Source organism: Puntigrus tetrazona, chromosome 1 (genome assembly GCF_018831695.1).
Source record: "Puntigrus tetrazona isolate hp1 chromosome 1, ASM1883169v1, whole genome shotgun sequence".
In the NCBI taxonomy this organism is placed as follows: Eukaryota; Metazoa; Chordata; class Actinopteri; order Cypriniformes; family Cyprinidae; genus Puntigrus; species Puntigrus tetrazona.
In genome coordinates, this window is record NC_056699.1 from 7,540,362 (window position 1) to 7,559,585 (window position 19,224).

General features: G+C 35.2%; 2 protein-coding genes across 4 annotated transcripts; both read left to right on the forward strand.

Annotated features, from left to right (window-relative positions):
- The first annotated feature begins 41 nt into the window (after positions 1 to 41).
- On the forward strand, positions 42 to 7,319 carry LOC122350276 (eukaryotic translation initiation factor 3 subunit B). Of its 2 annotated transcripts, XM_043246633.1 has the most exons (18): positions 42 to 264; positions 1,207 to 1,399; positions 1,496 to 1,615; positions 1,703 to 1,760; positions 1,993 to 2,121; positions 2,682 to 2,839; positions 2,946 to 3,077; positions 3,163 to 3,229; positions 3,315 to 3,361; positions 4,008 to 4,218; positions 4,308 to 4,380; positions 4,476 to 4,598; positions 4,704 to 4,782; positions 5,058 to 5,196; positions 5,286 to 5,411; positions 5,504 to 5,581; positions 6,024 to 6,132; positions 6,229 to 7,319. In XM_043246633.1, the coding sequence occupies exons 1-18, from the start codon at positions 162 to 164 to the stop codon at positions 6,330 to 6,332; spliced, it is 2,049 nt and encodes a 682-aa protein (XP_043102568.1). In that variant the 5' UTR covers positions 42 to 161; the 3' UTR covers positions 6,333 to 7,319. The 2 variants fall into 2 exon arrangements, with proteins under 2 accessions (XP_043102568.1, XP_043102577.1); XM_043246642.1 differs by lacking the exon at positions 42 to 264 and having other exon boundaries at positions 1,260 to 1,399; positions 1,480 to 1,615.
- Positions 7,320 to 7,989: 670 nt separating this feature from the next.
- Positions 7,990 to 19,051, forward strand: si:dkey-26i13.8 (kinesin-like protein KIF19). 2 transcript variants are annotated; one of them, XM_043233717.1, is made up of 22 exons: positions 7,990 to 8,472; positions 8,557 to 8,629; positions 9,548 to 9,628; positions 10,508 to 10,618; positions 10,810 to 10,897; positions 11,206 to 11,342; positions 11,464 to 11,589; positions 11,696 to 11,788; positions 11,883 to 11,984; positions 12,293 to 12,445; positions 12,836 to 12,958; positions 13,466 to 13,622; positions 13,884 to 14,046; positions 14,887 to 15,064; positions 15,283 to 15,553; positions 15,652 to 15,773; positions 16,213 to 16,361; positions 16,455 to 16,542; positions 16,747 to 17,106; positions 17,706 to 17,877; positions 18,097 to 18,207; positions 18,317 to 19,051. In XM_043233717.1, exons 2-22 carry the CDS (start codon positions 8,588 to 8,590, stop codon positions 18,475 to 18,477), a joined length of 2,988 nt encoding a protein of 995 aa, XP_043089652.1. In that variant the 5' UTR covers positions 7,990 to 8,472; positions 8,557 to 8,587; the 3' UTR covers positions 18,478 to 19,051. The 2 variants fall into 2 exon arrangements, with proteins under 2 accessions (XP_043089652.1, XP_043089647.1); XM_043233712.1 differs by having other exon boundaries at positions 7,990 to 8,629.
- The last annotated feature ends 173 nt before the right edge of the window (positions 19,052 to 19,224 follow it).

Here is a 19,224-nt window from a genome sequence, read left to right on the forward strand (position 1 = left end):
AACCGCCTCCCGCTCGCTCGCGCGGTTACGGCAGACGCGTTGAGAGATCGTAGCTGCGCAGTCCGGAGGCAGCCAGCATCAACATTATCTGACGCATTTCTACTAGTTGTGTAACTTAAAGAAAACACCCTGCATCATATTCAGCAATTTCGGCTCGTCAAATGCAGGATACGGTAAATATGGCGGCTGAATCGGAATTTGATGAAGAAGAGGAGCCTTCGTTCAGCGATCCGGAGGATTTTGTGGATGACATCGATGATGAAGGTAAAGAGGATGCAATGAAACCCGCTATGCTGCGCGGCCTCCACGCTAGACATCAGATGAACTAAAATGCTATTTATTTGCTTTATTTTTTTAATGAGCAATAACATGGCATCTTTTTTTTTACTGTGTATTTCTATGGGCTTTGAACAAAAGGACAATTTCTAATAATTTGACAGAAAGCACACAAATATGTGTCATATGCATCCTATCATATTTTGCACATCTGTCATTTTTTAAATATTCATTGACTTCTGATTTTTGCTACTTTCGGGCCTCGCAAATATTTTACGTGGTATGAGCCATAATTCCGTTATTTTCATCCAAAAATATTATATTTGAATTTGAATAAAATTTGTTTTGTAAAGTTGTATATTAAGGCATCACGTGACGATTTCTTAATATTGTAACGTTACTAGTAAAACCATTAAAAATAAATAAATACAAATCCCTGCACATAATCAGTCTTAAGTCGTATTAATTTGTAGCAATAGCTGACATTAAATGTATTTTCCATTCATGCCAAGTCAAATCATTAGGATATTAATTATAAATTAAGATATTTTGTAAATGTCTTACAGTAAATATATCAGAACTTAGTTTTTGATTAGTAATATGTAATTACTACATTATATTACACTTAATTGTCAAGTTAGATAACAAGTGTTATGTGTTTTTTATGTTTGTGCACTCTTAAAGACTTAATGATGTTATAATAATTTTATAATAGCAATTGTAATTTTTTTTAAGAACAGTATGGTGAGGGTGCAAAAAAAACAATGCTTTTTTTCTCTACTGAGGCTATACCTACTGTACGGCAATCATACAATCTATTTTATAAAACATCACGTTTAAAATTCGAACGCAGGTATTGAATATGTTTCCCAGTAGCCCAATCTCTGCCTGTGAAAGTGAATGATTAGTTATCTGTGTCGATTTGTGCAGAGTTGTTGGAGGATGTTTTGAGGGAGAGACCTTTGGAGGCTGATGGGATTGATTCGGTGGTGGTGGTGGACAACGTTCCCCAAGTGGGACCTGAACGTCTGGAGAAACTGAAAAACGTGATCCATAAAATCTTCTCCAAGTTTGGAAAGATCACGAATGAATTTTACCCAGAAGCGGCCGGGATGACAAAAGGGTACGTTTCCGACTTTTTATCAGCTAAATCTATAAACAATATTCGCAGTGATACTGATTTTTGTATAGACCATTATTTAGTGTCAAATGTTCTCAGGTATATCTTTCTGGAGTACGCTTCCCCTAACCAGGCTCTGGAAGCTGTTAAGAATGCAGATGGCTACAAGCTGGACAAACAGCACACATTCAGAGTCAATCTGTTCACCGATTTTGATAAGTATGTTTTCAGTTTCATATGATTGGAAGATTGTAACTGGGTATGGGTATCGGATCTTACGGACCGTTTTATCTGTGTGTTTTTCAGGTACATGAATATCAGTGACCAGTGGGAAACCCCTGAAAAACAGCCATTTAAAGACTTTGTACATACTTCTGCTTCTGTTATTTGAAAAAAAAAAAAAAACATTTATCTGTGCCTGCATTGTCTTTTTATATAAAAACTTGGTTTTGTAAAGCACCAGGAATGAGACATTTCAAGATTATTGGACTATTATTGGGTGTGCGAGTTTGGCTTCTCCTGTTTTTGTTTGGTTTAGTTTTTTTCAATTTTCTAATGACAATGGCATTACATCCTTTTCTGTCACTGTTTACCAGGGCAACATGAGGCACTGGCTCGAGGATCCGGACTGTCGTGATCAATACAGCGTGATATATGAATCAGGAGAGCGAACCGCCATATTTTCCAATGACCCGAAGGAACCGATCCTGGTTGAAGAGAGAGCTGTGAGCACATTTCCTTCAAAACAGTGCTGTTTCAGGGTTATTTTAGCATCATTTATTTACTATTAAATAAAGACTATAAACTGATTTGATTAAGTGCTGTTTTAGATTGCTTCGGGGTTAGTATTATTATTTATATGCTAAAATATTATTCATGTATAGTTTATGTAGTTTTAGCACTTAAACTTAATTTATTATTAAATTAATTAATTAAATTAATAAATTAATTGTTAAGTTAATTTTTAAAATCATATTTCATTTTGGTTTATTTAAATTAACAAAAACAATATTTAACATTTAATTAATAATAACAACATTTAAATGTATGTCTTTAAAACCTTTTTTTGTTTGTTTTTGAAAAATTTGCTCTAGATTTTTGTCTAGACGAATAATAATGGTGAATAATAATGTTCGAATTGCTCATTCGCAGAGTTTCATTTACAGTATTATTTAAATTTAAACAGCTTTTTATCACTGGGCTTGTGTTTAATTTTGGATGTAATTTTACCAAGGTAATAAATGCATAATAATCCTTATATTACTAACTTGGATTTTTCTTACAGCGCTGGACAGAGACTTACGTCCGCTGGTCACCTAAGGGCACTTATCTGGCCACCTTTCATCAGAGAGGAATTGCATTGTGGGGTGGAGAGAAGTTCAAGCAGATACAGAGATTCAGCCACCAGGGCGTCTCTCTCATTGACTTCTCCCCATGCGAGAGGTAAACACCCGAGAAAGAGAGCGGGAGCAGATATGTATGAGCTATGCACGTGAATAAGCAGTTACAGAGATATGAATGTGAATAACACGTTAAAAATGTCCGTCAGGTATGTGGTGACTTTCAGCCCACTGATGGACACTAAAGAGGACCCTCAGGCCATCATCATCTGGGACATCCTGACCGGACAGAAAAAACGTGGCTTCCATTGTGAGAGTTCGGCACACTGGCCTATTTTTAAGTGAGGGTTTTAATTACTGTTTCTTTGTTTGTGTTCATATATCGTTCACTCAGATGATAACATTTCTAAATTAATTCTCTCACAGATGGAGTCAAGATGGAAAGTTCTTTGCCAGAATGACACAAGACACTCTAAGCATTTATGAAACCCCGGTAAGACTAGTTCTCTTTAGTTAATATGTAGTTTTTGCATTTACACTTGTATTTTTTAATTAATACCTTTGTTAATTTCTTTCAGTCAATGGGTCTGCTAGATAAGAAGAGTTTGAAAATAAGTGGAATAAAGTAAGTCTTAACAGTTTTATTCTAGTTCCATGGAGATAAAACTATATATATATATTTTTTTTATATTTTCAGGCAAAAACATTTTATGTTTTAATTTTTAGGGTCTCTTTTAGGTAACTATAATGATCCTGATTTTACCTCCCCAAGATTGTTTACACAGATTTTTTTTTACCTTATTTAATTCTGCACAAAATAAAAACTATAGATCTTTTTGAATAAATTATGAGCACTGCCTTTACGAGTTCTTCTGATTGGATGCTCTTCTGTTCTGGTCTCCATAGAAACCCATTCAAATAATGCCCATCTGTTTTTTTTATTATTTAATGTTAGCAGCTTTGTGCCATCTACACACTTTTTAGACTTCGAGGAGTGAGGCACTGACAAATGACAGTCCTTACCACACTGTAAGGAGATGGCGTTATGGATCCATGTGTTTTTTACCATTTTAATAGGTTTAACATTACATCAGCTCAGAATATAAGCCAATTTGACTAGAAACACTGGAGACCGGAAATGCAAAGCATTCTTCTGGTTAAGAGTCTGACGTGACTCCCGCTTTTTAGGAGAAACATCTGCAAAGAGCAACTCCTGAGTGTTATCAAAAAGTCAGGTTATTGTAAAGTGCAGCCCACTTCTCGTTCGACAGAGATTTTTCTTGGTCCCCGGGAGACAACATCATTGCGTTTTGGGTACCGGAAGACAAGGACATTCCAGCCAGGGTGACGCTCATGCAGTTCCCATCCCGTTTAGAGATTCGGGTGCGGAATCTTTTCAACGTGGTGGACTGCAAGCTTCATTGGCAACGCCAGGGTGACTACTTGTGTGTAAAGGTGGACCGGACACCCAGAGGGACCCAGGTGTGTGTGTGTGTGTGTTTGTAGAAAGTCTTTATAGGACTTCATCACCTGTCTTCACGTTCCCCTATTTATTTTCTGCTCTTCGATAGGGTGTCGTCACAAACTTTGAGATTTTCCGCATGAGAGAGAAACAGGTTCCTGTTGATGTGGTAGAGATGAAAGGTAACTAAGAATTAAAGAGCATTTACTATTGAAGAATACTATTAAAGAGCATTTAATAGTATATTTTACTAAATATAACATTGGATCTTTATTAGAAAGCATCATTGCATTTGCCTGGGAGCCCAACGGCAATAAGTTTGCAGTGCTACACGGAGAATCACCCAGAATAAACGCCTCATTTTACCACGTTAAAAGCAATGGCAAGATCGATCTCATCAGTAAGTGCCAATGTTTTTTTCACTTAAATTTAAGTTTTTATAGATAAAATGTTAATCCTAATGAATTTGGTATATAAAAAAAGTGAATATTCTTTGATTTTCCAGAGATGTTTGATAAACAGCAGGCTAACAGTATCTTTTGGAGTCCTCAAGGTCAGTTCATGGTACTGGCAGGACTGCGGAGGTTAGTTTATATTTTATATTATATTTATTATACTATATTTAAGTGTTTTTGTAAGACTCTTGTTTTTGACAGAAGTCTCTTAAACTCATCAAGGTTGTATTTATTTGATCAAAAATACAGTAAACAATTCAGCTTCATTCAGTGTCACATGGTCCTTCAGAAATCATAATATGCTGATTTGGAACACAAAATTCCTTTTTTAAATATTTTTTGTTTGTTTTGCTTTTCAAATGTTCATACTGGTAATATTTTTAAAACTTTTTTTTTCTGTGCAGTATGAATGGAGCGCTTGCATTTGTGGACACGTCAGATTGCACCATTATGTATATCGCGGAGCATTACATGGCTTCTGATGTGGAATGGGACCCTACAGGCAGATACGTGGTGACTTCTGTTTCCTGGTGGAGCCACAAGGTAATATGACATGTTTACTTTCTTATGTTACTTCGTTTAACCTCATTAGGCTTTTTTTTTAATTTGCTGGTCATGTACTTTGCATACAGGTGGACAATGCATACTGGCTTTGGACGTTCCAGGGACGTCTTCTGCAAAAGAACAACAAAGATCGATTCTGCCAGTTGCTATGGAGACCACGGCCTCCTACATTACTCAGTCAAGAGCAGATTAAGGTGATGGCTTTTTCTGCTGTTCACATTTGTAACATCTACACTCTATTTTTTTATTACAAATATTTTAATGACGGTCTTCCTTTTTTAAACAGGCAATTAAGAAGGACCTCAAGAAGTACTCAAAAATCTTTGAGCAAAAGGACAGACTGAGCCAGTCAAAGGCTTCTAAGGTCAGTTGTTTTTTCCTTCGTAGTTTGTAATGTCTGAGTGAAGGTGTTTAGCAGGTGTTTTAATGAGATATAAAAATTAATTCAACAGAAATATATCTCTCTCGCTCTCTCTCTTTATCTCTCTCTCTCTCTCTCTCTCTCTCTCTCTATATATATATATATATATGTGTGTGTGTGTGTGTAAAAACAGATATCTTTCATTTACACTTGACCCTCTAACACTAGTACTGTCTATTCTATTTCTGTTATCTACTTCTTTTTATTTAAAACATTTTGACCTTCTAACACAAGCGTTCTCTTTTTTTCTATTCCATCTACTGTATATATATATATATATATATATATATATATATATATATATATATATATATATATATGCTTTCATCCGCACTGACTTAATAGCATTTAATGTTACAATGTTTTTGTAATGCTCTTGATGCAGGAGTTAGTGGATAAGCGTCGTTTGATGATGGAAGAATACAGGCGGTACAAAGACAGTGCCATTGAGCTTTACAACCAACAGAGGGAGCTGCGCCTTCAGCTCAGAGGAGGTCAGAAACAACGCACATACTTACTTTTTACCCCTTATTCTTACTTACTTTTATATCCTTTTTCCATCATTCATACATTGAATTATTATCTCTCAGGTGTGGACACAGATGAGCTGGACAGTAATGTTGAGGACTGGGAAGAGGAAACCATTGAGTTCTTTATCAGTGAAGACATCATTAATCTTGGAGACCTGGAGTAGACGTTTGCTGGAGTAGAAAGCACTGTTGTTTCCATCGGTGAGAGAAAAAACTCACCCCCAGAGAGTGCCACAGGTCCTTTGTATGTGCTCAAGTGCTGTGTATGAGAGACACACTAAGTATGCTTACATGCTCTGGGATATATCGAGCTAGGTTGAGCAAAAAAGTTCAAAGAAGTGGAATTCTTTCATAATCAAAGTATGGAATTCTTTGCGCAACTGGGCTGATATGATTCGTCGGACTAAATAATTTAGAGGACATTACTAATTATTTAGTCTGACTAAAGCCAAAAAGCATGTAAACACACTTGATGATTCACATTCAATGTATATTCCTGATGAAAGGGATGTTGTTTGATTCTAATATGAATTTTAAGCAAGAGCTCATATTCTTCATAACCTCCCTTCATACGATTTTCTTGAAGGAGCATGGAGTGAAAGGCAGTGGTTTATCATTTGCTGTCCTTACTGACAGAGCAGTAAGGACATGATACTTCTCAACCAATAGTACCGTTTTGTGGGTTATCAATTCTCAAAAGAAAACTTGATTGATTCAAGAGAGAATTTCTTTTTGTACTGTGGTATGGTCTTTTGTATGAGAACATTTTGTTTAATTGGGAAATCATTCAAAATGCATTTTTCCCACCATCATTCCAATGGAAATTACACATCGTTTGCATGGAAACTTCAGCCATGACTTGGCATGCTGATGTGCAGCAGTATCAGGAAGAGTCATGTCAAATCCAAGCTGCTCTTATTTAAAAATAATTTTTAAATTATAAATTTGAACACAGTAAAGACATTATAACATTCATTAGCCAAGTGTAATTTTTGGCATTAGCAAGAATGAGTCTTTTGCAAGTACCATCACATTTTTTATATGATCATTTTCTTTGTATTTAATTTAATTTAACTTGAATTTCCCACAAACTCCCTACTAACCTACAAAATTGTGTATGTTTAATCATATAATAAATGTAAATGACTTGATTTTTCTCCTGTGGTTTAATATATTGAAACCTTTCATTTGTTACATTAACATTGTGTTTGTTTTTGGCCCCCCATCCAGTATCTACATTTTTCCGCGTAACATACTGCATTAGTCTTCCAGTGACATTCACATCCAGTTATTTTGTCTGTACAGAAACAGTCCTTTAAGCCTCATTATGAGGCAATAATATAAAATGATAATTTTATTATTATATTATTTTAATTTTTTATCATAATCATAAACACACTGGTTTGTGCTGCAAAAATAGTATTACAGTTTACTCTATTATACTATATTGCTAACACATTGGATGGAAAAAAGAAAGAAAAAATGGACCCTGAACAACAAAAACCAGTCATAAGTAGCATGGGTATATCTATAGCAACAGCCAATATTACATTGTATGGGTCAAAATAAAAAAAAAAAAATCTTATTTATCTTTTTATTTAAGTTGATATTCACTGCTAGAAGCTATTCAGTATTTTCAATGTAATTTTTTTTTGTATTTATATATTTTTGCAGCCTCAGAATCTAGATTTTTAAAAATAGTTCTTATATAGTTTCTATAATAGTTATTTAATTTATTATTTAATAGTTATATTAGCCAAGTATTATGGGTTCATACTGCAAACAAACAAATTGAATTAAAATCAAAAATGGAAGAAAAAAAAAAACATTTAAAAAAAGTACAGAATAAAATAAACCAAGAGAGCACATGCTCTCATAAAAACTCATAAAACGACAAAATATATTAATTGGGCAGACTCGTTTTTGGCGCAAAAACCTGCCAGTGTATCCGAGTGTGTACTTCTCTCCATAGCAACAGTAACAGCTTCCTCGCGCCAGACTGGTTGACTGGTATAAAGAGGCACAACGCAACGGTTCAACCTTTTTTAACCTCGTTTACTCTTAAGTAAATATGAGGATTGCTATGGTTTGGACCGATGAAAATACAGTTTTAGCTTCTCTTGAGAGCGTGGGTTGGCGCAGTCCCAGCATGGCAGGCGCGAGTCGGTTAGTTTGACACCTCCAGGGGTTTTTATCACCGTTAACAACAGTCCGCTGGTGACTTCAGGACCTCCACAGGGGCCAGCACACAGTCCTGCCTCAGAATGAGATTACCCAGCCACCAAGAAGATTAACTAGCCCACGGTAAATCACCAGTAGGCTACACTCTAGCGTGGCTCTAGCCGAGGAGTATTTTCATCTTGTCTGTTAAAACTTGCTTTGATACAGTACAAGGTTGGAGTAATTTGGCAATAAAAGGATGAAGGATTTGCCAGGAGAGTGGAAAGACCATCAGCTCACGGTAGGCTATGGATCTTTTAGTAGTGCACCACAGTTAATTCAATATTAGGGTTAAACGCTGTCACAAGATTACTTGGGCTTCTCCTAGAGATGCATGATAATGTGCTCCCTGTGGGACATTGCTTCTATTGTCGTTTAAAATGAAAACAAGTGAGAACGCTTGAAAGCAGCATTCATTAATAAGGCACTACATAGGCAGACTGAGGCTAGTTTTCTTATTTGTAGGTAATATTCTCAGTGTGTACGTTTTTATAGCCTTTGCATACATACATACATTTTAAAATCATAAAAAGATTGTTATTCAATGCATTGTCCTTTCTGCAAGTTGTCATATATATATATAAATATATATATATCATATAAATAATAAAATATTATTTAAAAATATTAATTAAAATATCGTTAAATAAAAATCAAATTTTGTTTGTCAACAAAATGTTACTCTTTCTTAATAAATAAATGCTGTCCCAGTAACTTTCTTTAAAAATGTAAATTTTCCAACTTGCTGTGCAAAAATATGAATTGTTTTGGCTACCACAAATTGTAATTCATTATAATATTTTAAAATACATAAACCATGTGACAACTTGCCCTGACCTGACATAACCTTGTCCTGAGAACACAGTTCAACTTTTCCATTACCACCAATGTTTATCAAAGAAATAATTGGTGCAGTTTGTTCTCCTGTTTGCTACAGTTCAGTGCTTTGACACAATCTGTATTGTTGAAAGCGCTATATAAATAAAAGTGATTGATTGATTGCAGTATATCTCAGTGTTACTGGACTTCTTCCACATGTGGCAGCAAGCCCCAGTCTTCTATATTGGTTAACAGATCAGTTGTTCTTATAGATTCTAACTAATAGGGTGAAGGCAGATTTATTTTAAGTTTTTTAATAAATGAAATACATCGATTCAAGGTTGCTCTGCGCATCCGACCACTGAATGATGCAGAGATCGAGGAGGGTGCAACCACAGTGGCTCACAAGATTGACAGTCAGGTAAGGTAATTTAATTGTAAATTATTTAATCTATGACTTTTGATTTAAAACCTAGTCATGAAGATATAGCCATGTGACAAACAACACAGGTCATTTTTGTAATTACAGATTTTGGAAACATTTGTTAACATTCACAACCCCTGGTTAAGAATCTGTTGCAGAACTTGTCATGATGAATGATGGTCTAAAGCCCTAATCCTTCCTTATATCTTCAGTAAATCCTGTTTACAGTCAGTAAATAAGGTTTACTGTCTTCTTTACTTATGTCTGATGTCTTGGCATTCTTAAAGGCAAAGAAGCATGCTGCAGTCTTTGTTTGCATATTTCCAAACCACATCAGTCTTGCTTACTAGGAAGGATGTACCTTACAAACACCTATGATGAAGAAGAGATTACACTTAAAATTATACAATACAATATAATGCATCGTTCTAAAGGGTTGGCCAAAAAGGAAAGGTGCAAATTAAGTGCAAAAACACTTTGTCAGGTGTCTCTAAATGTAGGTTTTTAGGTTCTCTGAGACTTTGCTAAGGGAAGGAACGCTGAAATACAACCGCCATTTAATAAAAATCCAGGTCCAAAAGCACAACATGAAATATTTTTCTTTAAATGTACACATTTTAAAGGGTTACTTCACCCCCAAAATGAGAATGTTGTCATTAATCACTTACCCCCAGTTTTAGTTCAAAAACCTGTAAAAGCTTTTTTTTAAGATATTTTAGATGAAAACCAGCAGACTTGTGACTATCCCATTGAATGTCAAGTAAATAACACTGTCGAGGTCCAGAAAAGTATAAAGGTTATTGTTTAGTTATTGCAGACTTTATCTAATACTTTGAGTCAATTCTCATGTCTAATTACTTCTTCTGATATCTTCAGATGGTGGTGTTGATGGACCCCTGTGAAGACTCCGACAATGTCCTGAGGGCCAACCGTTCACGTGAAAAAACATACATGTTTGATGTGGCGTTCGATTATACTGCCACCCAGGTGTGTAGTAGTGCTTCTCTTCCACACAAAAGAGTTTAAATATTGGGATCCTTGATCATCACCCTACACGGTCAAGCTTCTTTAATCAGAGTCTTCAGTTTTCTGATTATTTTTGTGTTAATGGTCAAATAAAGGTTTCATCATGATCACAGTTTTAAGACCTGAATTTTATTTACTTTTTCTTTTTTCAGGAGGATGTTTATGTGGCGACAACAAAAAATCTAATTGATGGAGTGATTGCTGGTTACAATGCCACAGTCTTTGCATATGGACCTACAGGTAATGCTGATGCAAAGTTTTCTTTGTATAGAAATTCACATAATGTGTATATCTATTCCCTGCAAAATGATGATCCTAAATAAAAATTCTTAGCTAAAGCAGTACATTCTGAACCCAATGGAATGGAAATTGAAATGGCTAGTTTTACACTAGTTTTGTTCACAGGCACTTCACCATTGATTGGGGCAGTAAATTACCACTTACCTCCACAGATCAGACATCAGCCAATATTAATAAACAAAGAAAATAAACTAACCAAAATATCCTTGTTCACATTTTCCGTTTCGTTTCTTCATTTCATTTTTTAGGGGCTGGGAAGACGCACACTATGTTAGGGTTAGATTCTGAGCCGGGCATCTACATCCGAACACTTAATGATCTCTTCAGTGCCATTGAAGACAGCACTGAAGATTTGGATTGCAGTGTTTATATGTCATATATAGAGGTCAGCCTTATTGTTTGTAGATATTCAAAAAATATTGCATCAGGTTTGTTACTGTCTGTCTGTAACTTTAGAAATGGAGTACGTCCTTTATGTATTAAACACTAATCAACTTTTTTCACAGATTTATAATGAGATGATCAGAGATCTGTTAAATCCATCCTCTGGATACCTTGAGCTGCGTGAGGATGCTAAAGGCGAAATACGAATTGCAGGCATCACTGAATTTTCTACATGTAATGCCAAAGAGGTACACAGACTCATTGAATTGCAGTTGATGTCCACCTTGGCCTGTCTGCTCCTTATAATGTTTCCAAAAATCATGATGTCCTACTGTTGTTGGCCTCTGATTTCAGATAATGACTCTTTTGACCAAAGGGAATAAACAGAGGACCCAGGAGTCGACAGCTGCTAACAAAACATCATCTCGCTCTCATGCTATTCTTCAGGCAAGTCGACAACACACGCACTAAGCATGTACATGACCTCAAACTGGCACACTGTCGCCTGAGAGTTTGTCTTCCGCTTTTGTCTGCTCCACAGGTGACAGTCAAGCAAAAGAGCCGTGTAAAGGATATCAACGAGGAGGTCAGGGTGGGAAAGCTATTCATGGTAGACTTGGCAGGAACTGAGCGAGCATCACAGGTACGTGCCGTTTGTTTTGGTGTGCTGAATTGGAAACGCAAGCTTTTGAAATTCCTCAGGGATACCAGATTTTATAGTTCAGCGCCCTCTCTCGTCTTTCACCGAAATGAATATTTAAGTTCTTCTGCCCTTCATTATTCATATGCATATAATGTGAGACTGATGAAGGAATTTGAGCATGTTACATTTTATATGGCAGCCAAAACATCACCCTTCATTAAATTCAGACATTCTCACATATAATCAATTTGTTTGTGAACGCCGAGAGTCATAAGTCAGGTTCTAAAGCACATATTCTCTTCTTTCAGACTCAAAACAGAGGAAAGAGAATGAAGGAAGGAGCACATATAAATCGTTCCCTGTTAGCTCTGGCCAACTGCATCAATGCCTTGAGTGAAAAGAGTGGGAAAGGAGCTCAGTTTGTCAACTACAGAGACAGCAAACTCACTCGACTTCTTAAGGTTAAGAAAATCTATGGAATCTTATTTCCACCACAGAATCTTTAAAAAAAAAGGGACTTTTTATTTCACAATTCTGCAATTTCTTTCCCGCCAATTTTTAGTTCATGTCTCATAAATCCTTTTTTTTGCTAGACAAATATAGTCAAATATAAAGTCAAATATATATATATATATATATATATATATATATATATATATATATATATATATATATATATATAAAGCTTATAACTTGAAAATTGTAAGCAAGAACAATCAAATCCAAATTGTATTATACATTTTTTTTCACAGAATTGTAAGCTTATATTTCAAATTCTTATATAAACTCTTAATTATTAACTTAATTATTAAGAAGACTCACAGTTGCATATATTTTGATGTGAATTTCAGGATGCTTTAGGAGGAAACAGTCGCACAGTCATGATAACCCATATCAGTCCTGCCAGCTCCAACTTTGAAGAGTCAAGAAATACTCTGGTTTATGCCGACAAAGCCAAAAATATAAGAACCAAGGTAAAACCATACTACTTAGAATAGTCTAGAACCAGATGATTGTATTAGACCAATTACTTGACAAAAAATAACAGCTGAAGAAGTATTACACAAAAATAGAGTCAATGAAATAAGTTTAGGTTTATGAGGAATTTACACAGCCATTCATAAGTTTGGAGTTGGTAACATTTTTTTTACACTTACCAAGTTATTGTGAAATCATCTGTGTTTAATTTAATATATATATTTAAAACAGTTTATTCCTGTGGCAAAGCTGACTTTTTATTAGCCATTACTCCAGTCTTCAGAGTCACGTGATCTTTAAAAAAAATCTTTCTAATATAAATACTTGCTTCTCAAGAAAGATTTCTTACTATAAATGTTAATGTTGAAAACTGTTGTTCTGCTTAATATTTGTGTAGACACTGTGATGGATTTTGCATCGGGATTACTATTGATGATTACTATTGATTTTGTTGTGATGCAGCCCAGGTCTCTTTCTTACTATTCAGTTTTAAATTCTTCTAGGTGAAACGTAATTTGATGAATATTTCATATCACCTGGCTCAATATACACATATTATTGCTGATCTGCGAAGTGAAATTGAGCGACTTCGTGCAAAGATTGACCAACAGAGTCAAGAGCAGCAGAAAGGAGAGAAAGCAGACATTCGTGAAATTCAAGGTGTGCTCATTGTGTTTTACAATTTGGGTACATTAGCTGACAAGAAATATTGAAATAAACCTTTTTATTAACGCCAGGATTTTAACCTGACATCCTGAAATCGCTATTTGAGTTATGCAGCAGTATTTAATCATTTATAGTTTGTTCAAATCCATAAACAGAAGTAAGATCAGTGGGACAATTATTTTTAAATGGCAGTAAAAATGCAAGCTGTTTTATTTTATGATTGGCATCTGGTTTCTTTACATGCGCTGTTTTTAGCCGAGGTGCAGCAGTATAGTCATGGCGAGATGGCTTTACTGCAGGAGCAGCTCTTGTCTGCCTTCAGAGAGCAGATGGAGATCAGACGCAGCCTCATGGAGCTGGAGAACTGCAATATGGAGCTCCATATAGACACATCTAGACATCTGATCACCATCTCAGAGTAAGCGCTTAAACATACAGACAGAGTTCCAGTCATCTGTAATCCTTCGATTAGAGGTTATTATAGTTGTGGACAGTTCATGCAAAAATTATTTATTTGCTCACTTTCAAGTTGTTCCAGTACTGTATTTCATTCTTCTGCTGAGCACAACTGAAGATTATTGGAAGAATGTGTGTGTAACCAAAAAGTTACAGGTAGTCATTGACTTTATAGTATTTGTTCCATATGACTACAAGCAACTGTTTGTTTACCAACATTCTTCAAAGTGTCTTACTTTGTGTTCAGCATGAGACAGAAAGTCTTAAAATTTGATGGTGAAAAAATTGTGCTATCCCTTTAAATTAATTACAATTATGCATGTGCACATAATGCACATAGGCAACATTTCTCATTTTCAGCTAGTTTAACATTTACTAAAAAAGCAAAAAAGTGCCACTAAAGCATAAACTAAAATAAAAATTCAAAATATGAATTGAAAATGCTTTCTGTCCCCTAGTATGATTTTGAGGCAAAAAAAAAATTAAGGATACATTTTAATAATTATAATATGTCAAGTTAATTGCTTTTTCTGTATTTTTAATAGTTAAAAGTGTTTCTACTTGTGTCACTACCTTAAAACTTAAACTTAAAAATGTACACCATCACCCATTATAATTAAAATCCATTTGATATTTTGCAGGACAATAAAAAAATTAATAAAAAACAATAAAAGAAACTATTTTCATCCATGTGAAAACATTTATGTAGTAAAAAAATACTACTCAGAACTCATAATGTAGTGTCAGCTTTTTTATATTTTCATCTTAAATAAACATTGTTTCTCTTTTCCTCATCTGGTAGTTGGGAGCGTGATCGAGCACGTGCCCAGCGAGGGAGAGATGATGTAATTAGAGAGAAAACAGACAGAGACAAGGAGGAAGAGCAAGAGAGTGGACCAGAGGAGCCTCAGTATGTCACAGCAGCTCGAGAGGAGATCGGCCCACTTCTGGCTGAACAGAGAAAGACAATGGAGCTCAAAGTAATCAAGTTCATTACGTCATTTTTTGAGTCAGAACAGCTAATGGACTTCTGAAATGACAGGAGTGCAGTATACTTCATATAGAACTCATATTTCATTTTTTAAAGCATGCCGTTATATGACCTCATCTTAAAAAAGTGGCAATAAAAAAATCTATATATATATATATATATATATATATATTTTTTCTTTCCTGTTGGTGTCTTCCTTTATTTCAGCGTGAATTGGAAGAAAAATTATTGAACATGAAACTGAAGTCATCTAAGATTGAGGAGTTGCTTCCTAAACGCATAAGTAACCGTGAGCAGAGAGACATTCTGACATTGCTTTGTAAGGTTCATGAGCTGGAACTTGAAAAAACTGAAATCCAGTCGGCTGTTCTCTGCAAAGAAAATGTTCTCCGAACAAAAGACTTCATCATTCAGCGCCACGAGCAGCAGCGGACGCTCTGTGATGACATTATACACCAGCAGAAGGCTCTGATCGAAGGTTGTGGGTCACTGAAATGAGCTGATGTTTGAGAGACAGATTATAGCATCTGGTGTATGGTAAATAAACATAAATATATTCATTCCTTCTGTCCACAGATCAAGGACTTTGTGTACCTGAGGAATTACAAGAGCTTTATTCACTCTACTTTAGTGAATTAAGTGATGGAAATATCGACCAAATACTCAGCCTTCATACTTTTACCACAAATCCCAGAGCTGTAAGCTTTTTTTCTTTTCTCTTTATCTTTTTCATTTACCTTTCCATTTTACTTATTTTTTAAATACACATTTCTGTTCAATAATTCAGGGTCAGTATCACTTTTCTAATGCTCACGAAGGTTGCATTTCTTTTTTAAAATACAGTAAAAACTGTAATATTGTGTTGTTGGTATTGTAATATTATTGCAATTTAAAATAACTAAATTCTATTATAATATGTTTTAAAATTAAATTTACTTTATCAGCCTTTAACATTTCTTAATTTTATCAGTGTTAAAAACAATTGTGCTGCTTAATATTTATATGTAAAGCATGGTTTTAAATCTCTTTACTGTCACTTTTGAACAATGAAATACATCATTGTCATTTCTTTTCTAAATTAAATGCTTGAAACTGTTACTGTACAGTACTGTAATTGATTGATTTCTGTTTACACAGGATAACTCTCTCATGATTATGGCCGGTCAAGTGAGACTTGATGTGATCTCCGATTTAGAAGAGACAGATAAAACACAGCAGAATAAGAAGTTCAGTCCTTTGGATAAACACCCCCGTGATTCTTCTTCCTCTGGGTTGGATTATGACAGGTAAAGCATGTGGAGAGAAAATAAGACTGCCATGTTGATCTGGAATACAGTACACTTTCATAATTTTTATATTTTCTATCTTCCTTCTAACAGTGACAATAACAAAGTTTTCAAATCACCATCTAAACTTAAGCCACAGAGACGGCACCACTTATCTTCTAGCAGAACCATTTCAATGAAGGTAAACACACAGTGCTCATAAACACAGAGCTTTCGCTCATCTTTTACCATGTAATTAAATGACTTGACACGAGACACACTTTTGACTATCAGTAAACGAAACTATCAGTAAATAAACTTAGAGGTGAACATGAACTCAACTTGATGTAACTGTACAATCCCAGATCTATGTTGATTTTTAATGTAGCTGACTGTCTTTGAGCAGGTGTGTGCTGTTAAGGATTCGACTCCTGTATGTCCTAGTGAAGCTGTGAGTCCAGACACTCTGAGGGAAATTGTAAGTGACACCAAGAGCATTTCAGTCATTGCAGCAAAACGTCGCTCACATCTAGTGAAGGAGACCAACTCCAGAGCGGCCGGTCCGGCTTTGGCCGCAGGGCTCAAGTCCTCAGTGAGCATGGACAGTCTGGTTTCAACTTTGGCAGACGAGTCGACTGAGGTCAAAAGAAACCCTCCAAGACATGGAGGCAGGTCCCAGTCAAAACAGGACTTAAAGACATCGGAGGGCAGAATGGAGAGACAGCAGCGCAAGAAACGGTCCAGATCTTTTGAAGCAAGCAAAAGGGTATGAGCGCATCTATAATCAATACTTTAATTCAGCAAGAATGCATTCAGATGATCAAAAGTGACACACTGTTGCGAAAAAAATTCTGTCCTGAAAAAATAATAGTTTCCACAAAAAAATCAGTTTTATACAGAGACATGACATGCAAGAAAGAAAGAAAAATTGTGTGCTTGACTTACTAAAACGTGCATGTAATTACTATTTTGTAGCCTCGATATGCTAAATCATATGCTTTATTTGCTAATTCATTTCCAAGATTTGCTAAATTGTGCACATGATTTGCTAATCTGCTCCCGTAATTTGCTAACTCTTTCCCCCAATTTGCTAAATGCTGCACATGATATGCTAATTTGTTCCCTCTATTTGCTAAATCGAGTGCACGATTTTCAAAATCTTTCACTCAATTTATTGTGTGCACGGGATCGAAACAGTAAATTATGCAAACCTTACCTTTTTTATTCCTGAATGTCATGTGCAAGGCTCCATAGTTTTCAAAACTGATAATACGAAATGTTTCTTGAGCATCAAATCAGCATCAAGTTTCAATGCCAAGTAACATTATCTAGGAAGCTGATTAATTTGATCTGTTCATACCGCAGCAGGTACAAAAACCAAGACAGAACCTTTCCAGATATCCAGCTTTGGAGAGTATCTCAGACAACCGGCTTATGAGACCAGCTTTAAACGTGATCCAGCCACTCAACAGTAGTGCTGGAAACCCTTCAACACCACCTGTAGCTAAAGTCAAAAACCCCAGCACTCGCTTTACAGGTACAGAACTAAAGCTGTTTCAGTTTCACAACTTCTTTCTAAATTCAAAGTAAAATTGTTATTTAGATTAGCATTTGGATGTGATCGGTGTTTAGAACTTCTCTGTTACCGTAATTTTAATTGGGGTTTTTTATATGGGTGCCAAAATCAATATGTGTCACTTTCATGCTGTAGTTTTAAAATAAGCCTAATTTTAGTATTTTGTCAATATTAATTTAGGAGAAGTGCAACTTGGGAAGTTAGAGATCAGGGGAATGCCACCCAGTACCATCCATCAAAAACAATCAGATATCAAACGAGGAGGACAGGCGACCTACAAACGACAGCGAGGTGAGGGTTATTCGTGCTATTCAGCTGTGTTCTTATATTTTTAATAGGGAAATGAAGGTCGGTAGGATTGTTTTGTATTCCAAGCCAAGTTAACAAAAATGTTTTTTAGGCCCAGGAGATGTTTCTTACTCCAGCAATCTCCTACAGCAGCCAGGCAATTACAAGAAGTCCACAAACGAAAATCCTAGACAAAAAGGAATGGCTGATGTTAACAGAAAGAATGAAGCACAGCAAAAAAACAAATATACCGTAAAAAAGTCACATGTCTGAGTTTTTTTTTAATTCTTGTACAAGGGAATATTATCTTTTTTTTTGCTCTAAAATGTACAGATGAGACTACGCTGATTTTAATGTTGTTTGAGAATTATCGTGTGTTGAAAATCTTGTAATTCAAAAATGTTAAATATAAATTGTATACAGTTTGTCTGCTTTGAAACTGACAATACAAAAATATTTTGACAATTCACATTTTAAGCAAATTTATTTGAAAAAAGCAAAGCATTGAAATGATCACGATGTAACACTTTTTTTAAGGTGTGATAATACAGAGTAATTACCTAGCAAGTACTTAGTAGTAGCAAATGTACATGAAACAAAATGTACTGGCCATGTAACTAAGTTATGGAACAGTTTGCACTTACAGTTTGTCATTATGTAGATGTCGGCTGCAGACAAACCAAAAGATTGTTGCATATGTGTTGCAGACTTTATACAATGTAATTATAAATTGCACAGAAATAAGCTATTTAAAATAAAGTGTGTCAAGATTGTACTTAAGTGTATTTCTTGTGTATCTATACTGTAAACCTTCTACTGTAGTCTAGCTGCACCTTAGTTAGATTTAACCCATTAATACACAGCCTAAATACATGCAATACCTTTCTAATTACATTAAAATTACAGAACATTACACAGACATAAGCTATTTAAAATAAAGTGGATCAAGATTGTACTTAAGTTAAAGTAGCAGTCTAACAGACTCGGTTTGTTACATATGTGTAACAGTAGCTGCCTGTT